This window comes from Danio rerio, chromosome 14 (assembly GCF_052040795.2).
Source record: "Danio rerio strain M-AB ecotype USA chromosome 14, GRCz13ab, whole genome shotgun sequence".
In the NCBI taxonomy this organism is placed as follows: domain Eukaryota; kingdom Metazoa; phylum Chordata; class Actinopteri; order Cypriniformes; family Danionidae; genus Danio; species Danio rerio.
The window spans coordinates 3,647,501-3,673,213 of NC_141034.1; the positions used below are offsets into that span (position 1 = coordinate 3,647,501).

The window sequence follows — 25,713 nt, forward strand, 5'->3', positions numbered from 1 at the left end:
GAATATTAGCGGAAAATGAACGTTTTTAAAATTTCAGTACCAATTGGTATCGAATTCTAACACTTCCTCCTACTTCTGCTACTAATACTACTACATAAAAAAATAAAATACATTTGTTTTACAATCTAAAGGCCAATAATGATCTGATTTTATAAAGCAATTACTTAAATGCGGTTGTCAGTGGTTACTCCTTTACGTATAATACAGGTACACCGCCCATCCAATCAGCACAACAGGAAACAGGAAGTACCCAGTAAGCTGAACTCCCAGAATCCCCCAGGACAACACAGCATTGACTAGCATCGCTGACGAAATCACAAACAAACGTGTGATTCCCGTTCCATGTTTCATGACCACAGACATAAGCAGTCCATTGGCAACCTGTCCGGCGACAATAACCCAAACCACAGCCGAATAACCCTCAAAAAACCCTTTCTGTTCCCCGCCGGACAGATGTGACGCCAGATTGACCACAACACCGAACGCGTACAGAAACAGATTCTGCATGCTCAACGGCAGACGTTGGCTTTTCAGCACGCGTTCGGTATAAACGGCAGCCAAACCCGACACAAAACAATACACAAGAACCAACAGCAAACCCCAGGAAGTGATGTAAACCGCCGTTTCCTGCTTACCTTCCAAATCGTAACTAAAGCAGCTGTGAGAAACGCCGGCAGATATAAGCAAGCCCATAGCAAACCATTGTCTGCGATGCAAACGCTTTCCTAAGCACGATGTATAGAGGAGAGCTGTGAAGGCAATCTTGAGGTTACTGAGCACCTGGAAGGAGCTGGGGTCCATGTAGGCCTGCATGAAGACCACTAGATGGTTGTTGAAGGCGTAGAGGACGGCGGGAACGGCGTACGGGGATGCTGTCGTCATGGATATGGAGATTCGGAGAGTAGAAACGCTCCCGGATGCTAGTAGGGAGGCAAAAGAGATGAAGAGTTTGGAGGTCTCGATGAGGAGCACACATGATGAAGCGCTGAAGGGGATCTGTGCTTGTGTTTTGCAGAGCGAGAGCAGAGGAGCGTGAGAGCCGTAGATCAACACCAGCAGGAGCAGGAGAAACAGCCAGCGGAGGCGGAGAGCAGGAGAAGAGGATTCTGGAGATTCATCTGCTGAGATTGCGATCATGTTTGGTCAGTCATGTGGCACTTCTGCTGATTAAAGATAAAAGAAGTAATCAAAATGTGTCGGAAAGACTATATATATATATATATATATATATATATATATATATATATATATATATATATATATATATATATAAATAGTTCTGTCTGGTTCTTGAATCTGATTGGCTGATAGCCGTGCGATATTTTGCCTGTAACATCACACAAAGGCCTCTTCATCCTTCACCTCTGTGTATTACTCCGCCCACATACAGCAAGCAACAAGCAGAGACGCAACAGTTTGACAAATATTACTGTTGTTAGACAACAAAATGTACTTTAGAGGATTTTTTTAGTCGAGAATGTAGTTGTTTAGATTGCAACTATGCAGTTTATTTGTAAGAATAGTGCCTATTTTAAAATATTTACAATTTTTGAGAGCTCGTCGGTGGCCAAAGACGGTTGACTTTGTCTATCCACAAGATGGCGCCAGAACCGCATTATAAGCCCTTGCTCAGTGTGTTCTCTTGAGCGCAAATAAAAAGCTGAAAACGGAAACCTTGTGGTTTTTAAGGAGGACCGGATGGAATCAATATGAAGCTGCAAATAAGAAGCTGGATTCAGCCTTGTCCCTCCTTATCGCAAACACAACAGCAGTCTGGTGAGAAATCTCTGTAGACGGATGGCATTTCATGTCACGTTCAGCCTTATAATCTTAAAATGTGAGCAAAATTTCCTGTATGTCATCACCTTAAGGGGGTCACACACCAGAAGCGCTGCTTCACATTACACTATAGAGAATCATTCAAATAATAATAATAATAATAATAATAATTCCTTACATTTCTATAGCGCTTTTCTGGGCACTCAAAGCGCTTTACACAGTGGGGGGAATCTCCTCATCTACCACCAGTGTGCAGCATCCACCTGGATGACGCGACGGCAGCCATTTTGCGCCAGACCGCACACCACACACCAGCTGATTGGTGGAGAGGAGACAGTGATGCAGCCAATTGAATATGGGGATGGTTAGGAGGCCATGATGGACAAAGGCCAGTGGGCAGATTTGGCCAGGATGCCAAATACTTGCTCTACAGTAACATTGGTGAATTAGTAATGGCTTCTGCTGTTCTGACATCTGCTGCAGATGTGAATGAATGGCGGAAGAAAGTAGTTCCTAATACAAAAGGTGTTTAGTATCTCTGTGTTTGAATTTTCTTTTTTATGTACAAGATTGTACCGTCGAACTGTTGTATAAACGCAATATCACACTAGCAGCAGTGTGCTATGGCTTTATATCAGCACTGGTGGGGCACTAAGCACTCGGCCTGCAGCCTCATGCCAATGCACGCCTCCCACCAGTGCTGGTATACAGCCATAGCACACTGCTACTCGTGTGATATTGCTCATATAAATAATAAATAATATTATGTAAAAATTCACTTTTATTTTGGATGATATTAATCAAAGTTAAACTTTTAGCAGCATGATTATTAATTTATTTCAGTCTCATCCTTTGTGATTCGACAATCACAACAAGTCTAATCGAAATTTGTTTTACAACAGTAAATCATGAAGCCCAACATAATGCCCATTTTTCATCCCAGTCCCCAATCCACACTCACATATAGACCTCAAAACAAAATGTGATTCAGATCAGCAGTTTTGTTGAGGGAAGGAGTGGCAATAACAAAAACGCCAGCGGTGATGATGCGTTTCCTCCTCCTCTTTGGTCTGCTGTTATTCTCCAGGTCTTTTCTTAAGAGAGTTCAGGATGTCCCGTAGAGTGGCCTCGATGTTGGGCACCTGATAGTTTTGAGCGGCGAATATCCCACTCAGCGTCCCCAAAGCCACTCCGAGGACAGCAGAAGAGCGCAGTCTGGACACCACATACCCGGCCAGAAAGCCTTTCAGAAATGGAGATGCTAATAATGAGCCACCCTGAAAAACACACACACACACAGGACAGCAGGTTCAGTTGTGTAGTATATTCGGTGCAACATGAACATACAGCATTTTGGACATATTTTATTGTATTAATTAATTTTTAAAATGAACTAATCATTTATTTAAATAAAATGCACAGCATTTTGCTTATTATACCACTTCTAATTGCTAGGACAATAATTAATAAATAATTCATTCATTCAATTATTTATTTTAATTAATAATTATTAAAACTTAAATAATTAAATAAAAATAAATTAATTGAAAATAAATTAAATAACTGAATTAAAATAATACTTAAATTTGGCTTTCTAATGCCTGGTTTTTGTATTTTTTTCCTAATAATAATCATTTCTTAGAAAGATATTCATAATTTGTTTCCTTAAAAACTAATTATTTAATTCTGGAAAGACATTTTTTTTTAAATAATACTTTTCTAATATAATCTAAATTTTATATTTAAATAATTGATTTTTCAGGTTTTCATTACAGGACAGCTAAATAATTTTGTCTTAAATTTACAATTAAAATAAAATAAAATAAAATGCTTAAAACTTAAATTAAACATCAAATGCTCTAAAGAAATAACAAACAGAAACTCAGGTAAAACTCTAAATAGTTTTTATGAGTAAGGTTTAAAAATGCAATAACGTTCGAAATTATAAAATTGTATTAAACCATGTCACTTCCATTTAATTTATTAGTCATTTTTGTGTTTAATACAAGCATATTGACTACTGGCCAAAACCAAATGAATGATCAGAATGCCATCAAAACGTCAGTAGTAATTTCTAAGTAACTGATGTGGTACCTGTGGGACTCCAGCTTGAACCTCATTCTCCACCTTCTTCTGGATCTCCTCCAGCTGGTCTTTGAGATGAACAAGATCCTTCAGTTTGGTCACTGGATCCTGAAACACAACAGAACACACACATTACTTGTGTAAATCAGCCCTTAGGAGGCCATGATGGACAGAGGCCAGTGGGCAAATTTGACCAGGATGCCGATGTTAAACCCCTACTCTTTATTGAAGGACATCCTGAGATTTTTAACAACCACAGAGAGTCAGGACCTCAGTTTTACGTCTCATCTGAAAGACGGCGCTCACTGAGCAGTATAGAGTCCCCATCAATATACTGGGGCATTAGGACCCACACAGACCGTACGTCGAGCGCCCCTGCTGGCCTCACTAACACCACTTCCGGCAGCAACCTAGCTTTCTCATGTGGTCTCCAATCCAGGTACTGACCAGGCACTGCCCTGCTTAGTGGGTGACCATGTGAGAGTAGTAGAAAGCGAGCTCCAAAATCATTGTCATACTGCTGTTTTGTTTATTCATTAATGCTTGATTATTCAAAGTCACAGCAAATAGTAGTAGTGCTGCATGATCTGAGGGAAAGTAAATAACATCATTTCCCTAAAACAATCTGAATAATAATTGATGTAATAGTGATAATACCACAAATTATGACATCTTTGGATAAACCACAACTTAAATTAGAGCTAAAAATATCCACATTTGCCAAAATGACATTGATAATAACATACTAAAATTATTAATATTCATTAAAAAATGTCTTATCTTTGAAATATTTCACTGTAACAAAAATATTTAACATACATAAAACAAACATTTATTTAAAATAACAACAGCAAATATAACAGTATAATTAGTAGCATAATTTCCCTAAAACAATCTGAATAATAATTATTATAATAGTGATAATACTAAAAATGATGATAATAATAGGTTAATTCTTCAACTACGGGCACTTTTATGTCTTTTGATCATATATCCAAAAATATAATTTTTTTCAAATTCCTCTTTCTTTGTTAAGCTAACAATAAACCTACTTTGAAAAAACTGACTAGCTTTCTATTACATATTTTCATATTATTCAACCTCCTTTTAGATGTCAAAATCCCTGATTTCACCTAGTCGCACACCCAGAGTTTTAAACTTCAACAATGAAAACAACATTTTAAAATATTATTTATCTGGTATCTATTAATATATCCTAATTAAGCACTAGTGAAATAAGTTAAATATTTTATAGTTATTAATATGAGACTATTATTAATATTATTATTTTTATACAAAATGTAGCTGTTGCACAGTATCAGTGTTATTTCCACCACAGCACTGTAATGTTGCTTTAAAAAGTTTGTGTGAGATTATTTTGGAGGTTTCTATGAAAATGAATAGTGCCATCTGAGAGGTAAATATTGCTTGATAAGGAAATACATTTATTCTACGTCATTTCCAAACATGTTGTACCTTTTAAGATGTTTTTTTTTAAACCAAACAAAATGAAGGTAAATAAAAAGTGTTTTGTAGTTATGAAAGGCTAATATCAACCCAAAGCTAACCGCTGAAGCTATTTTTAATTTTTTCACAATAATCTGTTAAAATGTCATTTCCAGCACTGTCATTTCCATCACCACACACATTTAAAAAAATATATTTAGAAAGTTCCCATCACAGATATAAAGTGTATTCACAATGTATGAGTTCATGCTCTATTTAATATACAAATTCAGTTTATTTATTGTCTAATAAGCTCATAACCAAATGAATATTAAATTTTTGTGTGACAGGAGTACAATTCAGCATACAACTGATTTATTTCATTGACAAATCTATCATTATTATATATATTGTGGAAAGATTGGTTAAACTAGATACAAAAATGATCTCTTCATTTTGAAATAAGCTGTATATTGGGATGTGGTGGAGTTGACATTTGTTCAGTTCACAATGGGAAAAAAAATGTTTCTCTTCTTATCCAAGTTTGTCCTCTTACAAATCTTAAAACTAGACAATTTGTTTAAACTTATGAGGCTGTATTACGTTAATTTGAAACATGTTTTTTTTACTCAACTTTAAAGGCTATAAGTGCCCGTAGTTGAAGAATCGCCCAATAATTAATTTCATTCGCATATAAGATTTTAGTAATGTGTATATGAAATAATAATAATAGTAAAAATATTAATTGTTTGTAACTATATATAAAGCATTTTATTGTAATATAAGAATTAATAATAATACAATAATGGCAATATTCAATTTACATCACAATACTGATTGTTATTGTCTTGTCTTAGGTAACGTTAGTTTATATTTGCTTTATTATATTATATTAAATAATTTCTATTACGGCACTATTTAGCCACTTCCCGCTTATTTTATTTTCGATTATTCGTGCACATTTCTCAACACTTTAAGTCTTATTATCGCTATGTTATGATCGACGTTTCGCTTTCTGTTACAGCTGTCAAATGCCAAGAGTTCACAGACACAGCAGTGACTTTACACAATTCAAATAAAGCTTCACGACAGCTCTAATTAACAAACAGCGGAACACACTGATATATAAATGATTATACATACGCGAAATCCATATATCCGTCTTATTTGTACTTTAATTCAGTATTAAACAGACCCTCTCTTACCTTGTCCTCCGCCATACTGCAGAAATGACAAACGACTCGGTCTGCACTCGACTCATGTGGTCTGAACGACGATCTGCTCGAACTTCAACTTTTCAAGCCTTAAAATAACATATTTGCTTTTTAAATGCTTCTAAATAGTTATTTGATGTTATTATAATTTGTAAAAAGCGTATAAAAGTATGTTCAAATAGCGAGTAGAGCTTCCAACAACAAGCAAAGTATAGAAATTCGAAAGTTCTGTCATTGTATTATTAAATTCTAATAAATATAAAATCCCTTAAGCCTATTTAATGTAACTTTAACTTTTATTACCGTAGATTTGATTATCATTATTCACAACTGTTCAGATAAATGTTGTGAGACCCGGTCATGAGACAGCAGTTACTTTTCTCATCGCTGTTGCTTATTTACCAATCACTGTAGCTCGTTGTCACAGCAACTCGCAGTTTTTGTTATAGTTTTATTAGAAACATATCTTGATTTCTATTTGCGTATAATGAAATCGTTCCAATAATAAATAAGTTTAAGTATTATTATTTTTTATTATCAGATATAACTGTCTGCAATGCGACAAGGATATGTTTTGAATGGACTCCACGATTTAGCTCTCTGAGCCTCCAAGCGGGCACTGAAGGAACACAACAACTTTAACGTTATATCTCCCGGGAAACAAGAGTCTAACTGTTTATATTAGTTTTTTGCATACGTTTAACAGAAGAACACAATCATATTGGAGGAAAATGTGCAAAAATAGCGGTTAAAATAAAAACAGGGGCGAATTAAAGCTCGTACTCATTCGTGGATCAAACTCTCATTGGGCCTCCAGTCGTTCATCTGATCTCTCCTCCGCCATTTTACCGCACTATTCTGCGGGAAACACACGCTAAAACACCGGCTCAACTCTCACTCCTCGCACACACATGACCCGGGTGGTGGATCCCGCGGCTTACCCGCCGGTGTGCTGACAAATTCGACTAGACTTGGACCGATCCTGCGCTCCTTCGGGTAAGTCTTCAATAAGACACGCGCTCATTGGCCGCAGACAGTCAGTATCCGCACTCAACAATAAGCGACATCACACACACACACACGGGAGGGAATAAACACTCTGACATGCTTGCACACACACCCAGAGATCTGCTAAACAGTTTAGCTGTGGGTTCATGTGGAAAAACTGCTATTGAAATCACACATGTTGGTCTCTATTCTATTTGTGTATGTTTGTTGGAGTGTCACGTGATGCGTTCAGGGCTTCTGTTTACATGCACTTGTGTCAGTTGTAACCGAATAATATTAAAATTGGGTAACCAATGTCAGGATAATCCCACGTTCCGTAGTAAAACCACATAAGTTCATTAGAATCAAGTACACTTACAAAAAAGTATTGCCGTAAAGCTGGTTTTATATGTGCACATTCCTTTATTTAACGTTCCCTATATTGTCTACTACGCTAATATGAATATAGGGTCTAAAATCACATGTAAAATATGACTTAAAACAACATTAGCCCTATTTAATTGACTGTGAATACAGTAGTATTCATTGGTTGCTAATATGATTTCACAATTTAGAGTTTGCAAATAATGCTTTTCTAAAATTATTAAGGAGAAAGTCTGAATGTGCGAATATAAAACCAACTCTACCTCAAGCAAAACAAAAAAATCAAACTTTAAAATATGAAGTAATCATTTATTTTGCGTCATTGACTGAGAGACTTCCATTTTATAATTACAGTTTTACTACAAATACCCTGGTAAAACTGTGGTTGTTGTTGCAAAACCATTGTTTGGGGTTACCATAGTTGACCACGGTAAACACAAATTAACTGTGGTTTTGCAACACCAACCAAAGTTTTACCATGATTACCTGGCTTTGTGTCAGTTGTAACTTTATACTTTATCAGTTGGAATATTAATATTATCAACTAATGTCATGATAATATTACGTTCCGTAGTAAAACCACATAGGATCATTAAAATCAAGTTCAATTGGAAAAAAAGTATTGACGTAAAGCTGGTTTTATATTCGCACATTTAACGTTTAATTCCTATATTGTCAACTACGCTAATTTCAATACAGGGTCTAAAATCACATGTAAATATGACTTAAAAAACATTAGCCCTATTTAATTGACTGTGAATAGTGTACCATTCATTGGTTGCTAATATGATTTCACAATTTAGAGTTTGAAAATAATACTTTTCTAAAATAATTAAGGAGAAAGTCTGAATGTGCGAATATAAAACCAACTTTACCTCAAAAATTTGAAGTAATCATTTCTTTTTGGGTCATTGACTGAGAGACTTCCATTTTATAATCACAGTTTTACTACAAATACCCTGGTAAAACTGTGTTTGTTGTTGCAAACCCATTGTTAATTTGGTGTTACTATAGTTGACCACGGTAAACACAAATTAATTGTGGTTTTGCAACACCAACCACTGTTTTACAATGATTACCTGGCTTTGTGTCAGTTGTAACTTTATACTTTATCAGTTGTAATATTAATATTATCAACTAATGTCATGATAGTACCACGTTCCAAAGTAAAGCCATATTATTTTCAGACGTATATTGGAATCAAGATATGTAGCCTTACAACGATTAACCATGGTTTTCTCATAGTAAATTTGAAGTGACTTTTTTTTGGCACATTAAAATCCATTTTGCAACCACAGTTTTACTACAAATACCATGGTAATGGTATGGTATGGTATGGATGGTGTTGCAAAACCATTGTTAATATGGTGTTACAATAGTTGACCATGGTAAACACAAATTTACTATGGTTTTGCAACACCAAACCAAGGCTCTACCACACTTACCTGCAATTGTGTCAAACACAGTTTTACCATGGTATTACTAGCATAAAATGGAAGTCAATGTCTCAAAAAAGGGTCAACAATAAGCAATATAACACACGCACGGGAGGAAATAAAACACACTCTGAAATCTGCTGCTAGCCAGTTTGATGTGGGTTCATATGGATAAACTGCTGTTAAAATCACATATATGTCTCTGTTGTGTATGTTTGCTATTAAGGGAGTGTCACATGATGCATTCAATGTTTCTGTTTACATGCATTTGTGTCAGTTGTAACATATTATTACTATTAATAGTAACAAACCGATGTCATGATAATACCACGTTCTGTAGTAAAACCATATAACTTCATTTGAATCAAGTACCCTTACAAAAATTAACCATGTTTTTATTGCAAATTTGAAGTAATCATTTCTTTTTTTGGGCTTTGGCTGAGAGACTTCTATTTTATAACCACAGTTTACTATAAATACCCTGGTAAAACTAGTTGGTGTTGCAAAACTATGTTAATTTGGGGTTATCACAGTTGACCATGGTAAACCTAAATTAACTATGGTTTTACAACACCAACCACAGTTTTACTATGGGAATGGTAATATACATATGGAAGTCAATGCATCAACAATAAGCAATACCACACATATACACATGGGAGGGAATATGCCTGCACACACACTCTGAAATCTGCGAACCAGTTTAGCTGTGGGTTCACATGCATTATGACAGTGCATAATATTTGACTAGATATTTTTCAGGATGCTAGTATTCAGTTTAAAGTGACGTTTAAAGGCTTAACTAGGTTAATAGGGTAAGTTAGGGTAATTATTATGTAAGTGATTGTATAACAGTGGCTCTGTAGAATATTGAAAACAAATATTGCTTAAGGGGATAATAATATTAACCTTAAAATGTAAAAAAAAATTGCTTTCATTCTAGCCAAAATAAAATAAATAAGACTTTCCCCAAAAGAAAAAGTTATATAGGAAATACTGTGAAAAATTCCTTGCTCTGTTAAACATCATTAGGGAAATGAAAAGGAACCAAAAAAATCACAAGAGGGCTAATAATTTTGACTGTATGTGTGTATCTGTGTATGTTTTTCTGTCAGAGATGGAGGCTATCTATGGGGAGATGGAGGTGGAGAGCTGCTACACGCTTCTGGAGCTTCCTTCACCCAAGAAGAAACGCAAGAGCAAAGGCAGCGTGGAGAACTCGGACAAACCCAAGAAACCCAGGTAGATGTTGATCCAGAAAGCTGAGCTCTGAAAAAGTCCACATGAACCGAAAGCTGGAACCGTTTTTTAATAAATGAGAAAACAGCGGGCGTGGCTTGCTTTTTCCACTGCGAGCTGATTATACTGATGTAGTAAAGCAGCATTTCATTCAGAAAGATCCGGACAAGGTTTTGGGCGAGTTATTACAGCCTAACAGACTCCTCCTCCTCCTCACCATTTCTGTTTGTTGTCAAAAATGACAGCTGGACGGGCGTGGTTAAGTTTGTTAGCCAAGCCCAACGAGAAGGGTGTAAACGGAGGTCGGAGCCAGCTCCAAGTGGGTGGGCCTTGGAGCTCCAAGTGGGCTGTGCAAACCTTATTTAGTCGTATTTAGAGTTCAATATTGTGCTTTATGAATGTGTACACCTAACCCTAAACCCAACCTCACAGTAACCTGTTGTGTTTTATGTACGTCTACACCTAAACCCAACCTCCATAACCTGATAAACCCAACCTACCTGTGGTTTAAGTCCCTCCCACTTGGAGATCACCCAACCTACTTGCGGTGTAATCCCTCCCACTTGCAGGTCTCCGGGCTGCAGCGATACCTACTTGAGCACAACAGCTCAGACAGACGTAATCAAAGTCCCTTAAAGGCAAGTCATATCACTCTACGGCCATTTTTTAAACACCTCTCAGGTCTGAATTGGGAAACATCGAATTCTCCAAAACTACCTGACAAGCTTGCGATTACATTACATATTTGGAATCACTAATAAAATTAAGCAACACCTGTACCTTTAGTTTAATTTCTAAACATTCAAATCGCACAAAATCTGCTCATGTCTGGTTCGAGCCCCTCCCTCGGAGTATCATCAGTCTATAGGGATCAATGATTGGCTACTGTACTAGAAGGCGGACTTTATTCGCCATATATCGATCGATGATTGGCTACTGTACTAGAAGGCGGGGATTCATTCGTCGTATTGACAGTTACACTTTTCCGCATTCAAACCTATACGAGTGACATGTCTTGTATATTCTAGAGTCTTTGACGTAATCTAAAAAATGTAAACAGGAAGTGAATTTTGAGATTTTAATTAAAGATTTCAAGAGCAGATTTTTTTATTAATGACATGCGCAGATGAATTGTTACACTACAAAACTAGCAATGTGAGCTAACCAAATCATATGGTTCGTTTTGATTTCATTTGTACTTGACCCTGTATGCTTGAGCTGCAGAATTGTTGGCTTTCTGTCGTAGATCTGCATACCTGCTCTATTACTTCGACGTGCATCAGAGGATCCAGCAGGAGCATCCGGATCTGCCTCAGTCTGAGATCAACAAATGCATCAGTGACAGCTGGAAGAGGTTGAACGTGGCCGACCGGGGATATTATCTGGAGAGAGCGCGCATGGAGAGAGATGGAGTCGACCCCGTAAGTCTTTGAGAATAATTGTAAATAATTTTTACATTTTATGCATGAATGTATATTTTTGTATGTTGTTTATTTGTAAGAATTCAGGGATAATTTTTTTTTTTACTGTAAAAAAAAAAAAAAAAAAAAAAAAAAAAATATATATATATATATATATATATTTATATATATATATATATATATATATATATATATATATATATATATATATATATATATATATATTATAGTGCTTTCAAATGCAATTATTTGCATCCAAAATAAAAGTTTGTATTTACATAATGTGTGTGTACTCACTGTGTGTATATATATATATATATATATATATATATATATATATATATATATATATATATATATATATATATATATATATATATATATATATATATATATATATATATATATATATATGAGTGTATATATATATATATATAATGTGTGTGTGTATATATATATAATTTGTATTAGATAAAATGTTTAGTTTATATTTATTATTTATTGATTTATATTTATTTATTTTGGATCCGTTGATCGCAATTCATTTTGACAGCACTTAATTATTTCTTTTTACTTTTTTTTTATAAATACTCATTTTTATTTTATAGTAAAATATTATAAAAACTAAAAAGTAATTGTTAGTAATAATATTATAAAAGTACTTTAATAATAATGCTACTATTTAAAAATTTTAATAATAATAATAATAATAATAATGATTTTTATAATAGTGTTTGAAGGAGAAAAGCTCCATATTTGCCCTGCATATTTGTTGTACTGCAAAAAATTGACTTCTTTTAATTACTTTATATCTCTAATACTATATATTTTGAAATATAATATATATGTAATATGCAGTATTTTAATTAAAATTGTGTAACATTATTTAATAAAATAAAACATATGCAAAAATAATAAAATGTATTATGTAATAATAATTATAAAAATGCTAATAATATTTAAATCTTTAATTTAATATTATGTTTAATATTATTATTATTATTATTATTATTATTATTATTATTTTTAAAAGGTATGTCCTGCAATATTTTTTATTTTGCATTAAGCTAAAATATTTTATTTGATATTATGCATACATCGATAGTTTTGTAAGTTGTTTATTTTTACCAATTGTTACATTATTTTGAAGAGTAGTATTGAGAAAAGAAGTGATTGAATAATATAATTAAAAGATTTTGCCATTAATAAAGCTAATTGCTGCTTAAAGTAATTAAATCATAAATAAATGATGACATGTTGTAGTCTCATTGATGCTTCATCATGAAAAAGGGACACCTGCAAAAATGCAAAGCAAATATAGAGTTTTTTTCTTTAAAAAAAAAGAAAAAAATCTTATTTTTATTAAATATTAGTATTTTTTTTAAATCCCTCTAAATTAATTAAATTCATAATAAAATATTTCTAAGTCATTTTTTACTCTTAAAATAAGTAGGAAATTAGATTTACTTTTACAAACAAACAAGAAAGGTCTACTTGTGTAATTTTTAATATCATCGGCTGTCTAATTTTACATCTCCTTTTTTTGTCCCAGAGCAGCCAATCAGCAGCCGTTTCCTCTCAGGACGTCCCAGGATTCCGCAAGATCCTCCCGAGGGCCAATTATGTGCTCCTGCCCAAGAGTCCCACAGCAGGAGATCAGACTGAGGGTGGGGATGTGGATGTGCTGGTGGACGGAGCTCCTGGAACCCCTGCGCAGGACACTCTGGTGTCCCCCATGAATCTGGGCAGTGAGGTGGAGCTGACGGAGCAGTGCATCGCCATCCAGGCCCTCAGTGCAGACGCAGCCCAGAACACCAGCATCTGTGAAAGAGTGACGAGTCTCGACAAAACTGTGAAGAAGAAGGAGACTGGAGTGTGTTATGCTGACGTTGCGGTGGCTGTGGAGAACGGAGGAGATGCTGGAGCTTTAATGCCTCAGCTCAAAGCAGAATCCACTCATCTGGTTGCTATAATACCCAATCAGGTAAGCTGTTTGATTATTTACGTTTACCGCACCTTACACCCTGCTAGTACAAGGCTAAAGGGATAGTTCAGCCAGAATTGAAATTCCGTTATCATTTAATCGCCCTTTACTTGTTTTAAAGTTGTTTGAGTTTCTTTCTTCTGTTAAACAAAAAAGAAGATGTTTTGAAGAAAGCTGTAAACCGGTAACCATTGACATCAATAGTATTCCAGTATTGACTTTGAAGGGATGGTTCACCCAAAAATGTAGATTCTGTCATCATTAGTTGTCCTTTTCTTGCTCCGAAGATGTTTGTGTTTGTTTGTTTTTTCTGTTAAACACAAGAGAAGATATTTTGAAGAATGGTGAAAACCGGTAACCACTGACATCCATTGTATTTGGTTTATTCCAAATTGTTCCAAACCTGTTTGAGTTTCTTCTTTCTGTGGAACACAAATGAAGATATTTTGAAGAAAGCTGAAAACCGGTAACCATTGACATCCATAGTATTGCTTATAAAGGGATAGTTCAGCCAAAACTGAAAATTCTGTCATCATTTACTCACCGTTTCAAACCTTCATGAGTTTCTGTCTTCTGCTGAACACAAAAGAAAATATTTTGAAGAAGGCTGACAAACGGTAACCATTGACTTCCATAGTATTTTGATCCAAATTGTTCCAAACCAGTTTGAGTTTCTTACATGTGTTGAGCACAAAAGAATATGTTTTGAAGAAAGCTGAAAACCGGTAACCATTGACTACCATAGTATATTTTTTAAAGGGATAGTTCAGCCAAAACTAAAAATTCTGTCATCATTTACTCACCCATTCAAACCTTCAAGAGTTTCTTTCTTCTGTTGAATACAAGAGAAGATATTTTGAAAAAGGGTGAAAACCTGTAACTTCTGACATCCATTGTATGTGTTTTTCCTACTATGAAAGTCAATGGTTACGGGTGTCCAGCTTTCTTCAAAACATTTTCAGTTGTATTTAAAAGACAAAAGAAAGTGGTAAAGGATTTGGGTCTACCTAAAGGTGAACTATCCCTTTAAAGGGCCATGAAATCCCCCTCTCCTCCTGAAGCCCGGGGTCTGAATGCAGACACAGTGGAGCAGTGCAGCTGGTCTCTTGCCCTGTCCAACCATTATCCTGCCAGTAATCTGGTTTTAAACATAGACGAACACAGCAGCATGGATTTAGGTGATGTGTCTGAATGGTAACAAACTCTAATACTAATAACAAGTAATAACAGAACAAAGTCCACCATTCTCCAATTCTCATACAGCTCTCCTGCCGTGCGCGGTTTCACCCAGTCATTGAGTCTGACAACTTGGAAAGCACAGGCAGTCCTGAATAAATAAGAAGCAGGGTCTTCTCATAGGATAAGAAAACTCCACTATTAATAATAATGAGAAACTGATGCGTCAACACTTTACTAGCAGATTCGCGCTACGTCACCAATTTTGATCCCTTCCCAAAAATTATTTTAAACCCGGAAGATGAAATTAGCAGACAAAACCTCAAAGTATTCCCCACAATTACAGCGGACAGGTGCCAATGTCAGCTTAACTGATGCTCAACACACACAAAATCTGTTAAAATCTCAAAAAAAAGTATCCCAGAGTGTCCTAAACATTTAAACCAGCTTTTACACTTTTTAAAAAAATATATACTTTATTATTCCTAAACATTTTCAGTTTGAGTATACACAAAGAACATATTTCGGTAGCATAAACTATTACAATTTTCATGTCGTTCCAACTCCCTGAGACCTTCATTCATCTTTAGACACAAAAAATGATGATAACTTAGATGTAAAGCGGGAGCTCTCTGACCCTCCGATTACAGAAGTCACATTGATTGTTTGTACAATATTTATGTTCTGTATTTTGTTTTTCAGGGCCTTGTGGAGAATAAAGTGATTAACACAGCCAGCCCAATCATGATGTTTCCATTGATGAGCACTGTGAAGACCGAACCCAAACCCTCCTTTAAACTGGTCAGTGGGATTTTTCTGTATTTATGATTAATAATTTACATTTAGTCATTTAGCAGACGCTTTTATCCAAAGCGACTTACAAATAAGGACAAGGAGGCAATTTACACAACTATAAGAGCAACAATGAATAAGTGCTGTAGACAAGTTTCAGGTATGTAAAGTATAAGACGCAAAACCATTAGTAATAATTTTTTATTTTATTTTATTTTTTTTTTTTGTGGTACAATTAGCGGTGGAGACAGAGAGGCAATTGCAGATTAGTAAGGAAAGTGGAGACTAAATAGTTGAGTTTTTAGTCGTTTCTTGAAGACAGCGAGTGACTCTGCCATTCTGATGCAGATAGGGAGTTCATTCCACCAACTGGGCAGATTGAAAGTGAGAGTTCGGGAAAGTGATTTCTTCCCTCTTTGGGATGGAACCACGAGGCGACGTTCATTCACAGAATGCAAGTTTCTGGAGGGCACATACATCTGCAGTAATAATTCCCACTAATAATAATTCCTTACATTTATAAAGCGCTTTTCTGGGCACTCAAAGCGCTTTACACAATGGAGGTGAATCTCCTCATCCACCACCAGTGTGCAGCATCCACCTGGATGACACGACGGCAGCCATTTTGCACCAGACTGCACACCAGCTGATTGGTGGAGAGGAGGCAGAGTGATGAAGCCAATTATGATATGGGGATGGTTAGGAGGCCATGATGGACGGAGGCTAGTAGGCTAATTTGGCCAGGATGCCAGGTTGAAACCCCTACTCTTTTTCGAAGGACATCCTTGGATTTTTAATGACCTCAGAGAGTCAGGACCTCAGTTTAACATCGAAAGACGGCGCTCACTGAGCAGTATAGAGTCCCCCTCACTATATTGGGGCATTAGGACCCAGATAGACCGCAGGTTGGGCGCCCCTGCTGGCCTCACTAACACCACTTCCAGCAGCAACCCAGCTTTCTCATGTGGTCTCTCATCCAGGTACTGACCGGGCGCAGCCCTGCTTAGCTTCAGTGGGTGACAGTTGCAAAAAGCTAGCTGCCAGCTGTATCTATTTATATGGATATCAGTTTATTTCAGACGCAACAGATCGAAAAAACATCAAAATAAGTTTATTTTATGAATGTATTGCTTGATTCTGGTGTTTCGGTGAGCACAATGGTTCACATTCAATTCTGCTCCCCATGATATCCTATCTTGCTTTTGCTTTGAGTTTGAGTAACATTGTTAAGTTGCATCGCAGTCTAGAAATCCTATTGGTGCTCTAAATCTTTTCCAGTCTTCAATGTATTCTGCATTTATGCATGAACAGTATCTCTGACATCTGTTGTGTTTTCAGCCCATCAAATACACACGGAGAGGACGTGGCAACTGCATCACACCCGGCTGTATGTTTTCATACGTCACCCGTCACAAACCGCCATTTTGTCCAGACTGCGGGCAACACCTCGGTGGGAAGTGGGTCCCGCATGTGAGTCAACGTTACTCATGTTTTATCACTCAGATCAGGACTGCTCAACCCTGTTCCTGGAGATCTACCTTACCTTATCAAACACACCTGCCTGTAATTATCAAGTGCTGTTCAGGTCTTATTTAATTGGTTCAGGTGTGTTTGATCAGGGTTGGAGCTCAACTTTGCAGGAAGGAAGATCTCCAGGAACAGGGTTGAGCAGCCCTGACTTGCATGATTGAAAGAAGTGTGTGCTGTGTGGTGGAAAAGTTGACTAGACTTTCGCTCCCACTTTATATTAGGTGGCCTGAACTAATATGTACTCACACCGTAGTTAATTATTTGTTACAATGTTCTCACTGTGTAAACACATGGGTTTACATTGTACTTATGATTGATTAAATACCTTACATCTGTAATTACACTGTTGATCATCTATTACATCTATTACGTACCCCCAAACCTGTCCCAAAACCTACCTGCAATACATTATGAACACATATTGTGTGTATTATTGGTGCATGGTAGTTAAGACCACCTAATATTAAGTGGGACCAGACTTTTTATGAAGGGAGAAATGCATGCACAGTGTCTTATAAACAACCTTATTATAAGTTGTATCATTTGACAAATTAATAATCATATTAGCAACATTTAAGGGGGATCTATTATACCTAATTTTACAAGATGTAAAATATGCCTCTTATGATTCTAGTGTGTGTTTGTGTGTGTGTGTTTCAGCTCAAAATACCCCTCAAATATTGTTTTATAACTCTTTGAAACTGACCCTTTTAGGTTTTGAGCGTAATCGTGGCATTTTGGTGACTTTCCCTTTAAATTCAAATGAGATTGTGCTCTTTTCAAAAGAGGGCGGAGCTACAAATGTGTGTGTTAGCGTTGGGGCAGATTCAAAAACAAGATTAACATTCTATGCTAATGAGGGGGAGATGGTCACTAATGAGTCTTTGGACTTTAAAGAAATCTGCCTTCAGAACAGAAATGTGGCTTTAATATATGTGGCTTCTCTGCTGACGTTTTAAATCAATTCAATCTGCAATTCGCTTTGTTACAGGGCAAGAGAAGCTCCAGTAAATCCTCTGAGGCGTCTTCTGGAAAAGAGTGTGAGGACTCCAATCCTACTGCCCAGCGCTCAGATGATCCAGTAGATCTTAAAGACACAGAGCAGACAGAAGATCATGCGTCTGCATCCAGAGTCAGCACTTCAGATAAGGCTCAGGATGGCGGATCTGCTGCTGCTGCTGCTAGAAGAGTTACTCGGAAAAAGAGAGAGCGAATCAAGGCAGGGTCGACCCAACAAACATCTGATGGAGCCGCAGTCTGCAAACCTGATGAAACAACAGCTGTCCTGTAAGAAACACAATATTACAATATCACAATATTAATTATTAACAAAATTAACATAAAATTAAACAAATCATGCAAAATAATATACTAATTATTTTGCATGATTTGTTTAATTTTATGTTAATTTTGTTAATTTTGTTTCAGTTCTCAACATAATGAATGAAAACAACAATAAAAAAAAATTATGCACAAAGCTTGAGCTTCCATTGCAGCAGTGCTGGTTTAATATTATTGTTATAGTGTATATTAAGGTTTTACGTTTTTATATTCTGTTCTTAGATTCTTAGATGTTTTATGTTGTTCTTTTTGGCTGTTTTCAGTTTTGATCTTGCTCCAAGTATAAGGAATTTTCATTATTTTATTATTTAGTTTTTTTTTTTCACAAATTATTTGTAAGCTTTTTTTTAAGTGATTGTCACTTTAACTTTAATTCATGTCTGTTTTTAATCATTTCACTCACTTTTTTCCAATTTTTAAAAAAATTTCATCTATGCATATTTTTACTATTTACATATTTACTTTATTTAAATTTTTGCAAACAGTTTTTAATCATCTTTATCTTAGTTTTCTTAATGCAAATGTAGTAAAGAAGTAATTATTATAACAGTTTATATTAAAAAATGTTAGCATATTACTATATTAAACTGTACGTTACCCATTTTATTCAAAGTTATATTATTATTTAGCTATTATTATTTATTTGTAATTTCTTTACAATTTTTATATTATTTTTTAGAACTTACAATGACAAAAATAGTTTGCAGCATACAGTGTAGTGCACAATGTACTTGAAGAAGTGAAACACTTAATAGGCAGATTCATTTTGCAAAAAAAAAACATTCAAGTTGTTAGAGAAGCTAACAGTAGTATTGGTAACCTAGCAACCAACAGTAAACAAGGCAAGCATAATGTAGGCACATTAGTGTAATATTCAATACGTCCCATTACATTCGAGTTATTCACATTAAGCCTTTTTCAGACAATTCTAAAACCACCTCAAGAGTGCGTAAAATGTTGCCAATTAAGAGATTTTTATAAAAAGTTTGGCATTTCTTTAACTTTTAAAATACACGTTAACATAGTCGCTTAAGAAGCCGTTCACACATCATGCCTTTTGTGCACACAAGTTTGTTATTTACAATAGAGGTGCATGGCTTGCATGCGCAAGTATTAAGCGAGGCTCAAGCATTTTCAAAGTGCACCTAGTTGAAAACTGAACTTTCAACACACTACGAGTCATGTGACTGCAACTAACCAATCAGCTTCAGCAGTATTAAATATATCAGCAGTATGGAATATAGACCATTTAGAGTAATGTAAACAAAAACAATGGCCCCAACGTGTTTCCTGTTTTACATTTTTAATTTCTACAGCTTCCGAGAATCCAAAAAGGGCCACATATTGATAAATAATGTTATGAAAGCTGTTTTTACAGTAAGTTACGATTGAATTGAATCTTGTTATAGTTATGAAGTAGTTTGATAACAAGCAGGAAATGTTCATGGGCCATGACCACATTGAAATGGTCTTTACACATTTCAGTAATGACGGTAGATTAATTGGCTTAGACAAAGGCAGTGCATCCAAACACTGCAACGCTTTTAATTTTTCTCATAAATAAAACTTGTATCAGAGCTGCAGCAATGGTTTGTCATCCTATGAGGAAAAAGGCTGATTGTTGACGGGCAGCGACAGACGCCAAAGTGGAATGTTGCTTCAAGTTCATTGAAAATGGTAAAGGAAGTGAAGCACCTCTTGCTTTCCATATGCTTTTAGACTTACGCTCCATTCACACGGGGCTTCAGCATCAACGCTTGCCATTCACTTTGAATGGGTGACGTCAAGCATTGCCGAACTGCATTGTGGACCCGTCGACGCAGCTTCAGAGGCGTTGTTCGCTGTAGAAGTTGGGACTAGCTCAACTTCTCAAGCGCCAATGGAAGCATCAGCCAATCAGATCGTTGTATGCAAATACACCAGCTAGACTGTGGCCTATTGCTGACTGAATTTCATTGGCTGATGCTGCTATGACGATGGCATCAGCCCCTACTTCAGACTCGCCTTCAGTCAAGCATTGACGCTGAAGCCCCGTGTGAATGGGGCGTTTGTATGTTAATGCCCCCTAAAATGTGAGGCGCACAGGACGCATAAGCAGCCCTGAAAATGCTCACAGCCATTTGAAAACCATTAAAAAAAGGCACCTCTCAACACAAAAATGGGTTTGATCAAGGCATAAATGTCTCTATTAGTCTTTAATGTGTGTTTTTGTGTCATTTCAGAGCATTGGGTGGTGGTCAGATTCAGATTATCGCTAGAGAAAAAGCCTGCAGTGCTGTGCAGAAACGACGCATACGAGCTATTCTTCCAGCGCCATCACAAAACAGTGAGCTAAACTCCTTTAGCAAATACAAACTGGCTTGAGAAACTGAATGAAGAGCATGCGAGATGCTGACTTGTGTCTGTTTCTCCACAGATTCAGCCAGTCAGCCTGCGGTGATGCAGTGGATCACCATTCCTCCTGATAAAGTCAAAACAGACGCTGGTATCATCAGAGCCGGTGAGAGAGAGGAATGATGACGCAGAGGTTTATGTTTGCTTCATCGCTGACTCTCTTGTAATGTGTTGTGTTTGTTTGGTTTTTCAGTGAAGGTCAGCGAACAACACATGGCAGGTCTGAAACCCAGCACTCTCAAACAGCTGGGTCACATGATCACACCCGCTGCTTTACAACAGGTCAGCTCATCAATAAATCCCAAGTGAAGAGTGTTCATTCATTCATTCATTTTCTTGTCGGCTTAGTCCCTTTATTAATCCGGAGTCGCCACAGCGGAATGAACCGCCAACTTATCCAGCAAATTTTTACACAGCGGATGCCCTTCCAGCCGCAACCCATCTCTGGGAAACATCCACACACACACTCATAAACTACGGACAATTTAGCCTACCCAATTCACCTGTACTGCATGTCTTTGGACTGTGGGGGAAACTGAAGCACCCGGAGGAAACCCACGCGAAGGCAGGGAGAACATGCAAACTCCTCAAAGAAACACCAACTGAGTCGAGATTCGAACCAGCGACCTTCTTGCTGTGAGGCGACAGCACTACCTACTGCGCCACTGCATCGCCGTGAAGAGTGTTATTTTGAAATTTTTTTATACTATAATCGTCTTATTATTGTATTTAGTTATTTTAATTAGTATATAAGCCGGTTCAGTGACTCAGTGGTTAGCACTGACGGCCCACAGCAAGAAGGTCAGTGATTTGATTCCCAGCTGGGTCAGTTGGCATTTCTGTGTGGAGTTTGTTGGTGTGTTTTTTCCTGGTGCTCTGGTTATCTTTCACAGATGCTGTAAGTGAATTGGGTAAACAAAAAAAATTGGCCATGGTGTATGAGTGTGTGTGTGGGGATGTGAGAGTGTATGGGTGTTTTCCAGTGCTGGGTTGCAGCTGGAAGGGCATCCGCTTCGTAAAACATATGCTGGAATAGTTGGCGGTTCGTTCCACTGTGGCAACCACCACTGATAAATAAGGGATCAAGCTGAAGAAAAATAAATGAATAATTTGTATAATTTCAATTTTTTTATCCTAGTTGATATTGCAGTTTTAGTCATTTTGCTTTCTTGTGCGTTTTTTTTTTGTGGGGGGTATTTTATGTGCCTGTATATTTTACATATGTGTTTTAATATATTGAACATAATTTTTGTCAAATTAAACAAGATAAACTAAATAGTAAAGTTGACCTAAACATAAGTTTTGCCTAACAATGACTAAATAAATATTTTAACTGTCATTACAAATATCCTAAAGATCATATAGTGAATTGCAAGGTGAATTTTTTTAGAAATAAATAAAAAAAAATATATATAAAAAAAAAAAAAAAAAAAAATATATATATATATATATATATATATATATATATATATATATATATATATATATATATATATATATATATATATATATATATATTTATTTAATGTTATCCGCTTGTTAAGTGTGACGTCACGCGAAGTGGTTTCCGGTCTATTCAACTGTATGGGGAGATTCCTGAAATGGTAATTCTAAGCGTTTACAAAGCGATTTAATACTTTCCAAAATCACCATCGCAAAATATATGCCTAATATCCGATGGCCAGAAAGTTATTCTTTTTTTATAAATTGTTAAAATTTGGGTATTTGTTATGTAGCAAGCCCAGAGATTGTTGTTATAAATATACAGTTGAAACCAGAGTTTAATCAGATTCATAGGCTGTCTTGCTCGCACAAGCTTTTTTATAGGATTGAGATCAGGGCTTTGTGATGTCCACTCTAAAACATTCACTCTGTTGTCCTTAAAGCACATTTTAACTAATTTGGCAGTATGCTTAGGGTCATGGTCTGTTTGGAAGACACATTTGTGGCCAAGTTTTAATTTTCTGGCTGATCTCTTGAGATTCCATCAGACCACAGGACATGTCTCCAAAACGGAGTCTTTTTCCCAGTGTAATTTAGCAAATTGTAATTTGGCTTTTTTGTTGATTCCAGCTTGTTAATTTTCCCATGTTGTCACACAAGGGAGCAGTGTGTTTGAGGTTTTGCTTAAATACTATTCTACAGTTGTGCCTCCAATGAACTCAAATGTTGTCAAATAGCCAATCAGAAACTTCCAAAACCTTGACACCCTCATCTGAGCTTTTTCAGAGGCATAATAATCTTATTGTGTGTAAACTGGATTTTACAAGAAAAGTTTTAACAATTTTTCAAATATCTCTCTCATTATTCTGCTCTTAAGCAGAACAGAAGCTACTTTGATAATCCTAACTTACCTAAAAGAGAAATAGTTTAGTCACAGTAACATCTGACTTTTTTTAAATGGTCATGTGCCTTTTTATACTGTGCATGTAATTGATTTTCATTAAAAACTATAACTATAAATAAAAGGTACATTAAAAAAATTAGGATTAAAATATTAATGATAACAGTAGTATAAAAAAATGTTATACAATAAAACTAACTATATAAGAGAATAATATAATCATAAAATAATGCTTAAAAACAGCATTAAAAATAAAAACATGAATAAATTGATTAATAATACAGATCTGAGTTGGCATTATTCTGATGTTGTTGTCTGTGATTAAGAAATCTTGATGTGTGCGATTTCAGAAGCCGATGACGGTGAACAGTAACCAGTATATCATCACAGACAACGGCGTGAAGATCCTCTCTATGGTGCCCTTCAAGAAATCCACCGGATCCTCCCTAGTTAGTGTTCACTTACTGACTGAGATTCTTTATGTTTGTCAAGTGTTTAAATTGCTAACAGTATGTGTTTGTGTGTTGTTCAGGCTCTGGGTTTGTCCACGGCGAGAGGTCGAGGCCGGTGTAAAAACCCTGCGTGTGATTATGTGTATAAAAACAGACACAAACCTCAACAGTGTCCCACCTGCGGCTGCGAACTCGTCAACAAATCCAGCAAGAAGAGCAAACTCACGGTTAGTATAAACAACTAGTCGAACACAAAAAACAATACTATTCAGCTATATATATATATATATATATATATATATATATATATATATATATATATATATATATATATATATATATATATAGTAATAGTAATAGTGATATAGTAATAGTATAGTATTGCTGTAGGCAAGGTAAGTGCACAAAGGTCTCACACACAAACTATACTCTATATCAGGGGTTTTCAAACTGTGGGTTTGCTAGTCCTCTAGTGGGTTGCACAGTCAACAAAGGTGGGTTGCGCAACATCACATAGCTGAAGCCATATTTACATTGCGGAGAATCAAAACCAGTATGATTGACGGCAATAACTCAAAAACCTCTTACCCTAAAAATATCTAAAGTGTGTTTCCTATAAAAAGACAAAGCTGGTTATGTTTCACGGCTGTCTTTTTCTTTTTTTTTTCGCTCGACATTACGAGCACTGCTCCGTTTGAGCCCTCGCAATCTGCGTTTAGCTGGTAGAGCTCGCACTAAGTGGAGCTCTCAGTAAGGGACCGTCGGAAAAGTGCTTATTATTATTATATTTTTTTTTTTTGCTCCGTCCTGCGTGTTTTATTTTAAAAACTACTAATTCTCTCTTAAATGAGCACAAACAGTTACTAAAGAAGTCGAATGCTTCATTATAGATCTGTGCATTCTTACATGAACACCTCTGTTTTCAAGCAAATCACAATGAGAGATTCATTTGCTGCTCTTCACTAAATAAGTATCTTAACTTTAATCAATATGCAAATACAATCAAACGTGAAATAGATTTTATGGCTTTATTTCATTTCTCTATCGGCCATTGATTTTAATAGGCTAAACCTTTTACTTTATTGTCAATATTTTCTAATGTTTGCTCTGTACTCTATCATTTGAAGCTATTTGTTGTCCCATATTTTTTTACATCCCAACGTTGACAGATTGCTAATCAATGAATAGCTATAGTGCTATCTGTTAGTTTTAATGTTAGCTAATGTTATGGAAGGGCATAGATGTTATGGAAAATAGTTATAGTAATGTAACTACCCCCATCATTCCTTCCTCAAGCAAATGTGTAAATATTAGATCTATTCAGCATTAATGTTAATTGCATTGGCATATTTATCTGACGTTTTCCCAGCTTTTGGTAGTCGATGAAAAAGCGATTTAGTTTCTTATGACTATACACTAGCAGTGGAATTTACTGCGATGTGACGTGGCTTGATCATAATCAAGGGGCTTGATCAAAGGTTGATCATATTCTCTTCAACAAAAAATTGATCACAGTTACAGCCAGCATCCCACAAAAAGCACTTCGAGCCTCATTTTGTGCATATCAAATTGCAAAATCCAAAAATCCACACACCATATACTTTTGACTGCTTTGAATGGATGTGTGTATATGTGTGTATATATATATATATATATATATATATATATATATATATATATATATATATGTGTGTGTGTGTGTGTGTGTG

At 35.8% G+C, this 25,713-nt stretch overlaps 2 protein-coding genes across 6 annotated transcripts in view; one reads left to right on the forward strand and one right to left on the reverse strand.

The window, feature by feature from the left end:
* slc35a4 (solute carrier family 35 member A4) overlaps positions 1–7,481 on the reverse strand; it is a 9,232-nt gene extending 1,751 nt beyond the window's left edge. Inside the window, exons 1-4 of one of the 4 annotated variants that reach the window (XR_015506920.1) lie at positions 6,516–6,544; positions 3,874–3,972; positions 2,741–3,056; positions 1–1,163 (exon numbers count right to left, since the gene is read on the reverse strand). The exon at positions 1–1,163 is cut by the window's left edge and continues 1,751 nt beyond it. Coding sequence is in view for 2 of the 4 variants with exons in the window: in NM_001256043.3 (NP_001242972.2) it covers positions 193–1,137 (945 nt within the window). In the remaining 2 variants the exon portion in view is untranslated. Of the gene's footprint in view, positions 1,164–2,591; positions 3,057–3,873; positions 3,973–6,515; positions 6,545–7,307 lie in introns of those variants that run through there. The other 3 variants (NR_045688.2, NM_001256043.3, XM_087280894.1) reach the window with 3 other exon arrangements.
* The window catches only part of hmgxb3 (HMG box domain containing 3), a 70,918-nt gene continuing 52,579 nt past the window's right edge, over positions 7,375–25,713 (forward strand). For both annotated transcript variants that reach the window (XM_087281034.1, XM_087281033.1), the window contains exons 1-12: positions 7,375–7,520; positions 10,447–10,573; positions 11,817–11,991; positions 13,544–13,975; positions 15,854–15,952; positions 17,282–17,413; positions 18,465–18,760; positions 21,037–21,140; positions 21,231–21,314; positions 21,402–21,490; positions 23,903–24,001; positions 24,085–24,231. In XM_087281034.1, the coding sequence (XP_087137160.1) occupies positions 10,449–10,573; positions 11,817–11,991; positions 13,544–13,975; positions 15,854–15,952; positions 17,282–17,413; positions 18,465–18,760; positions 21,037–21,140; positions 21,231–21,314; positions 21,402–21,490; positions 23,903–24,001; positions 24,085–24,231 (1,782 nt within the window). In that variant the 5' untranslated portion in view covers positions 7,375–7,520; positions 10,447–10,448. The remainder of the gene's footprint in view (positions 7,521–10,446; positions 10,574–11,816; positions 11,992–13,543; positions 13,976–15,853; positions 15,953–17,281; positions 17,414–18,464; positions 18,761–21,036; positions 21,141–21,230; positions 21,315–21,401; positions 21,491–23,902; positions 24,002–24,084; positions 24,232–25,713) is intronic.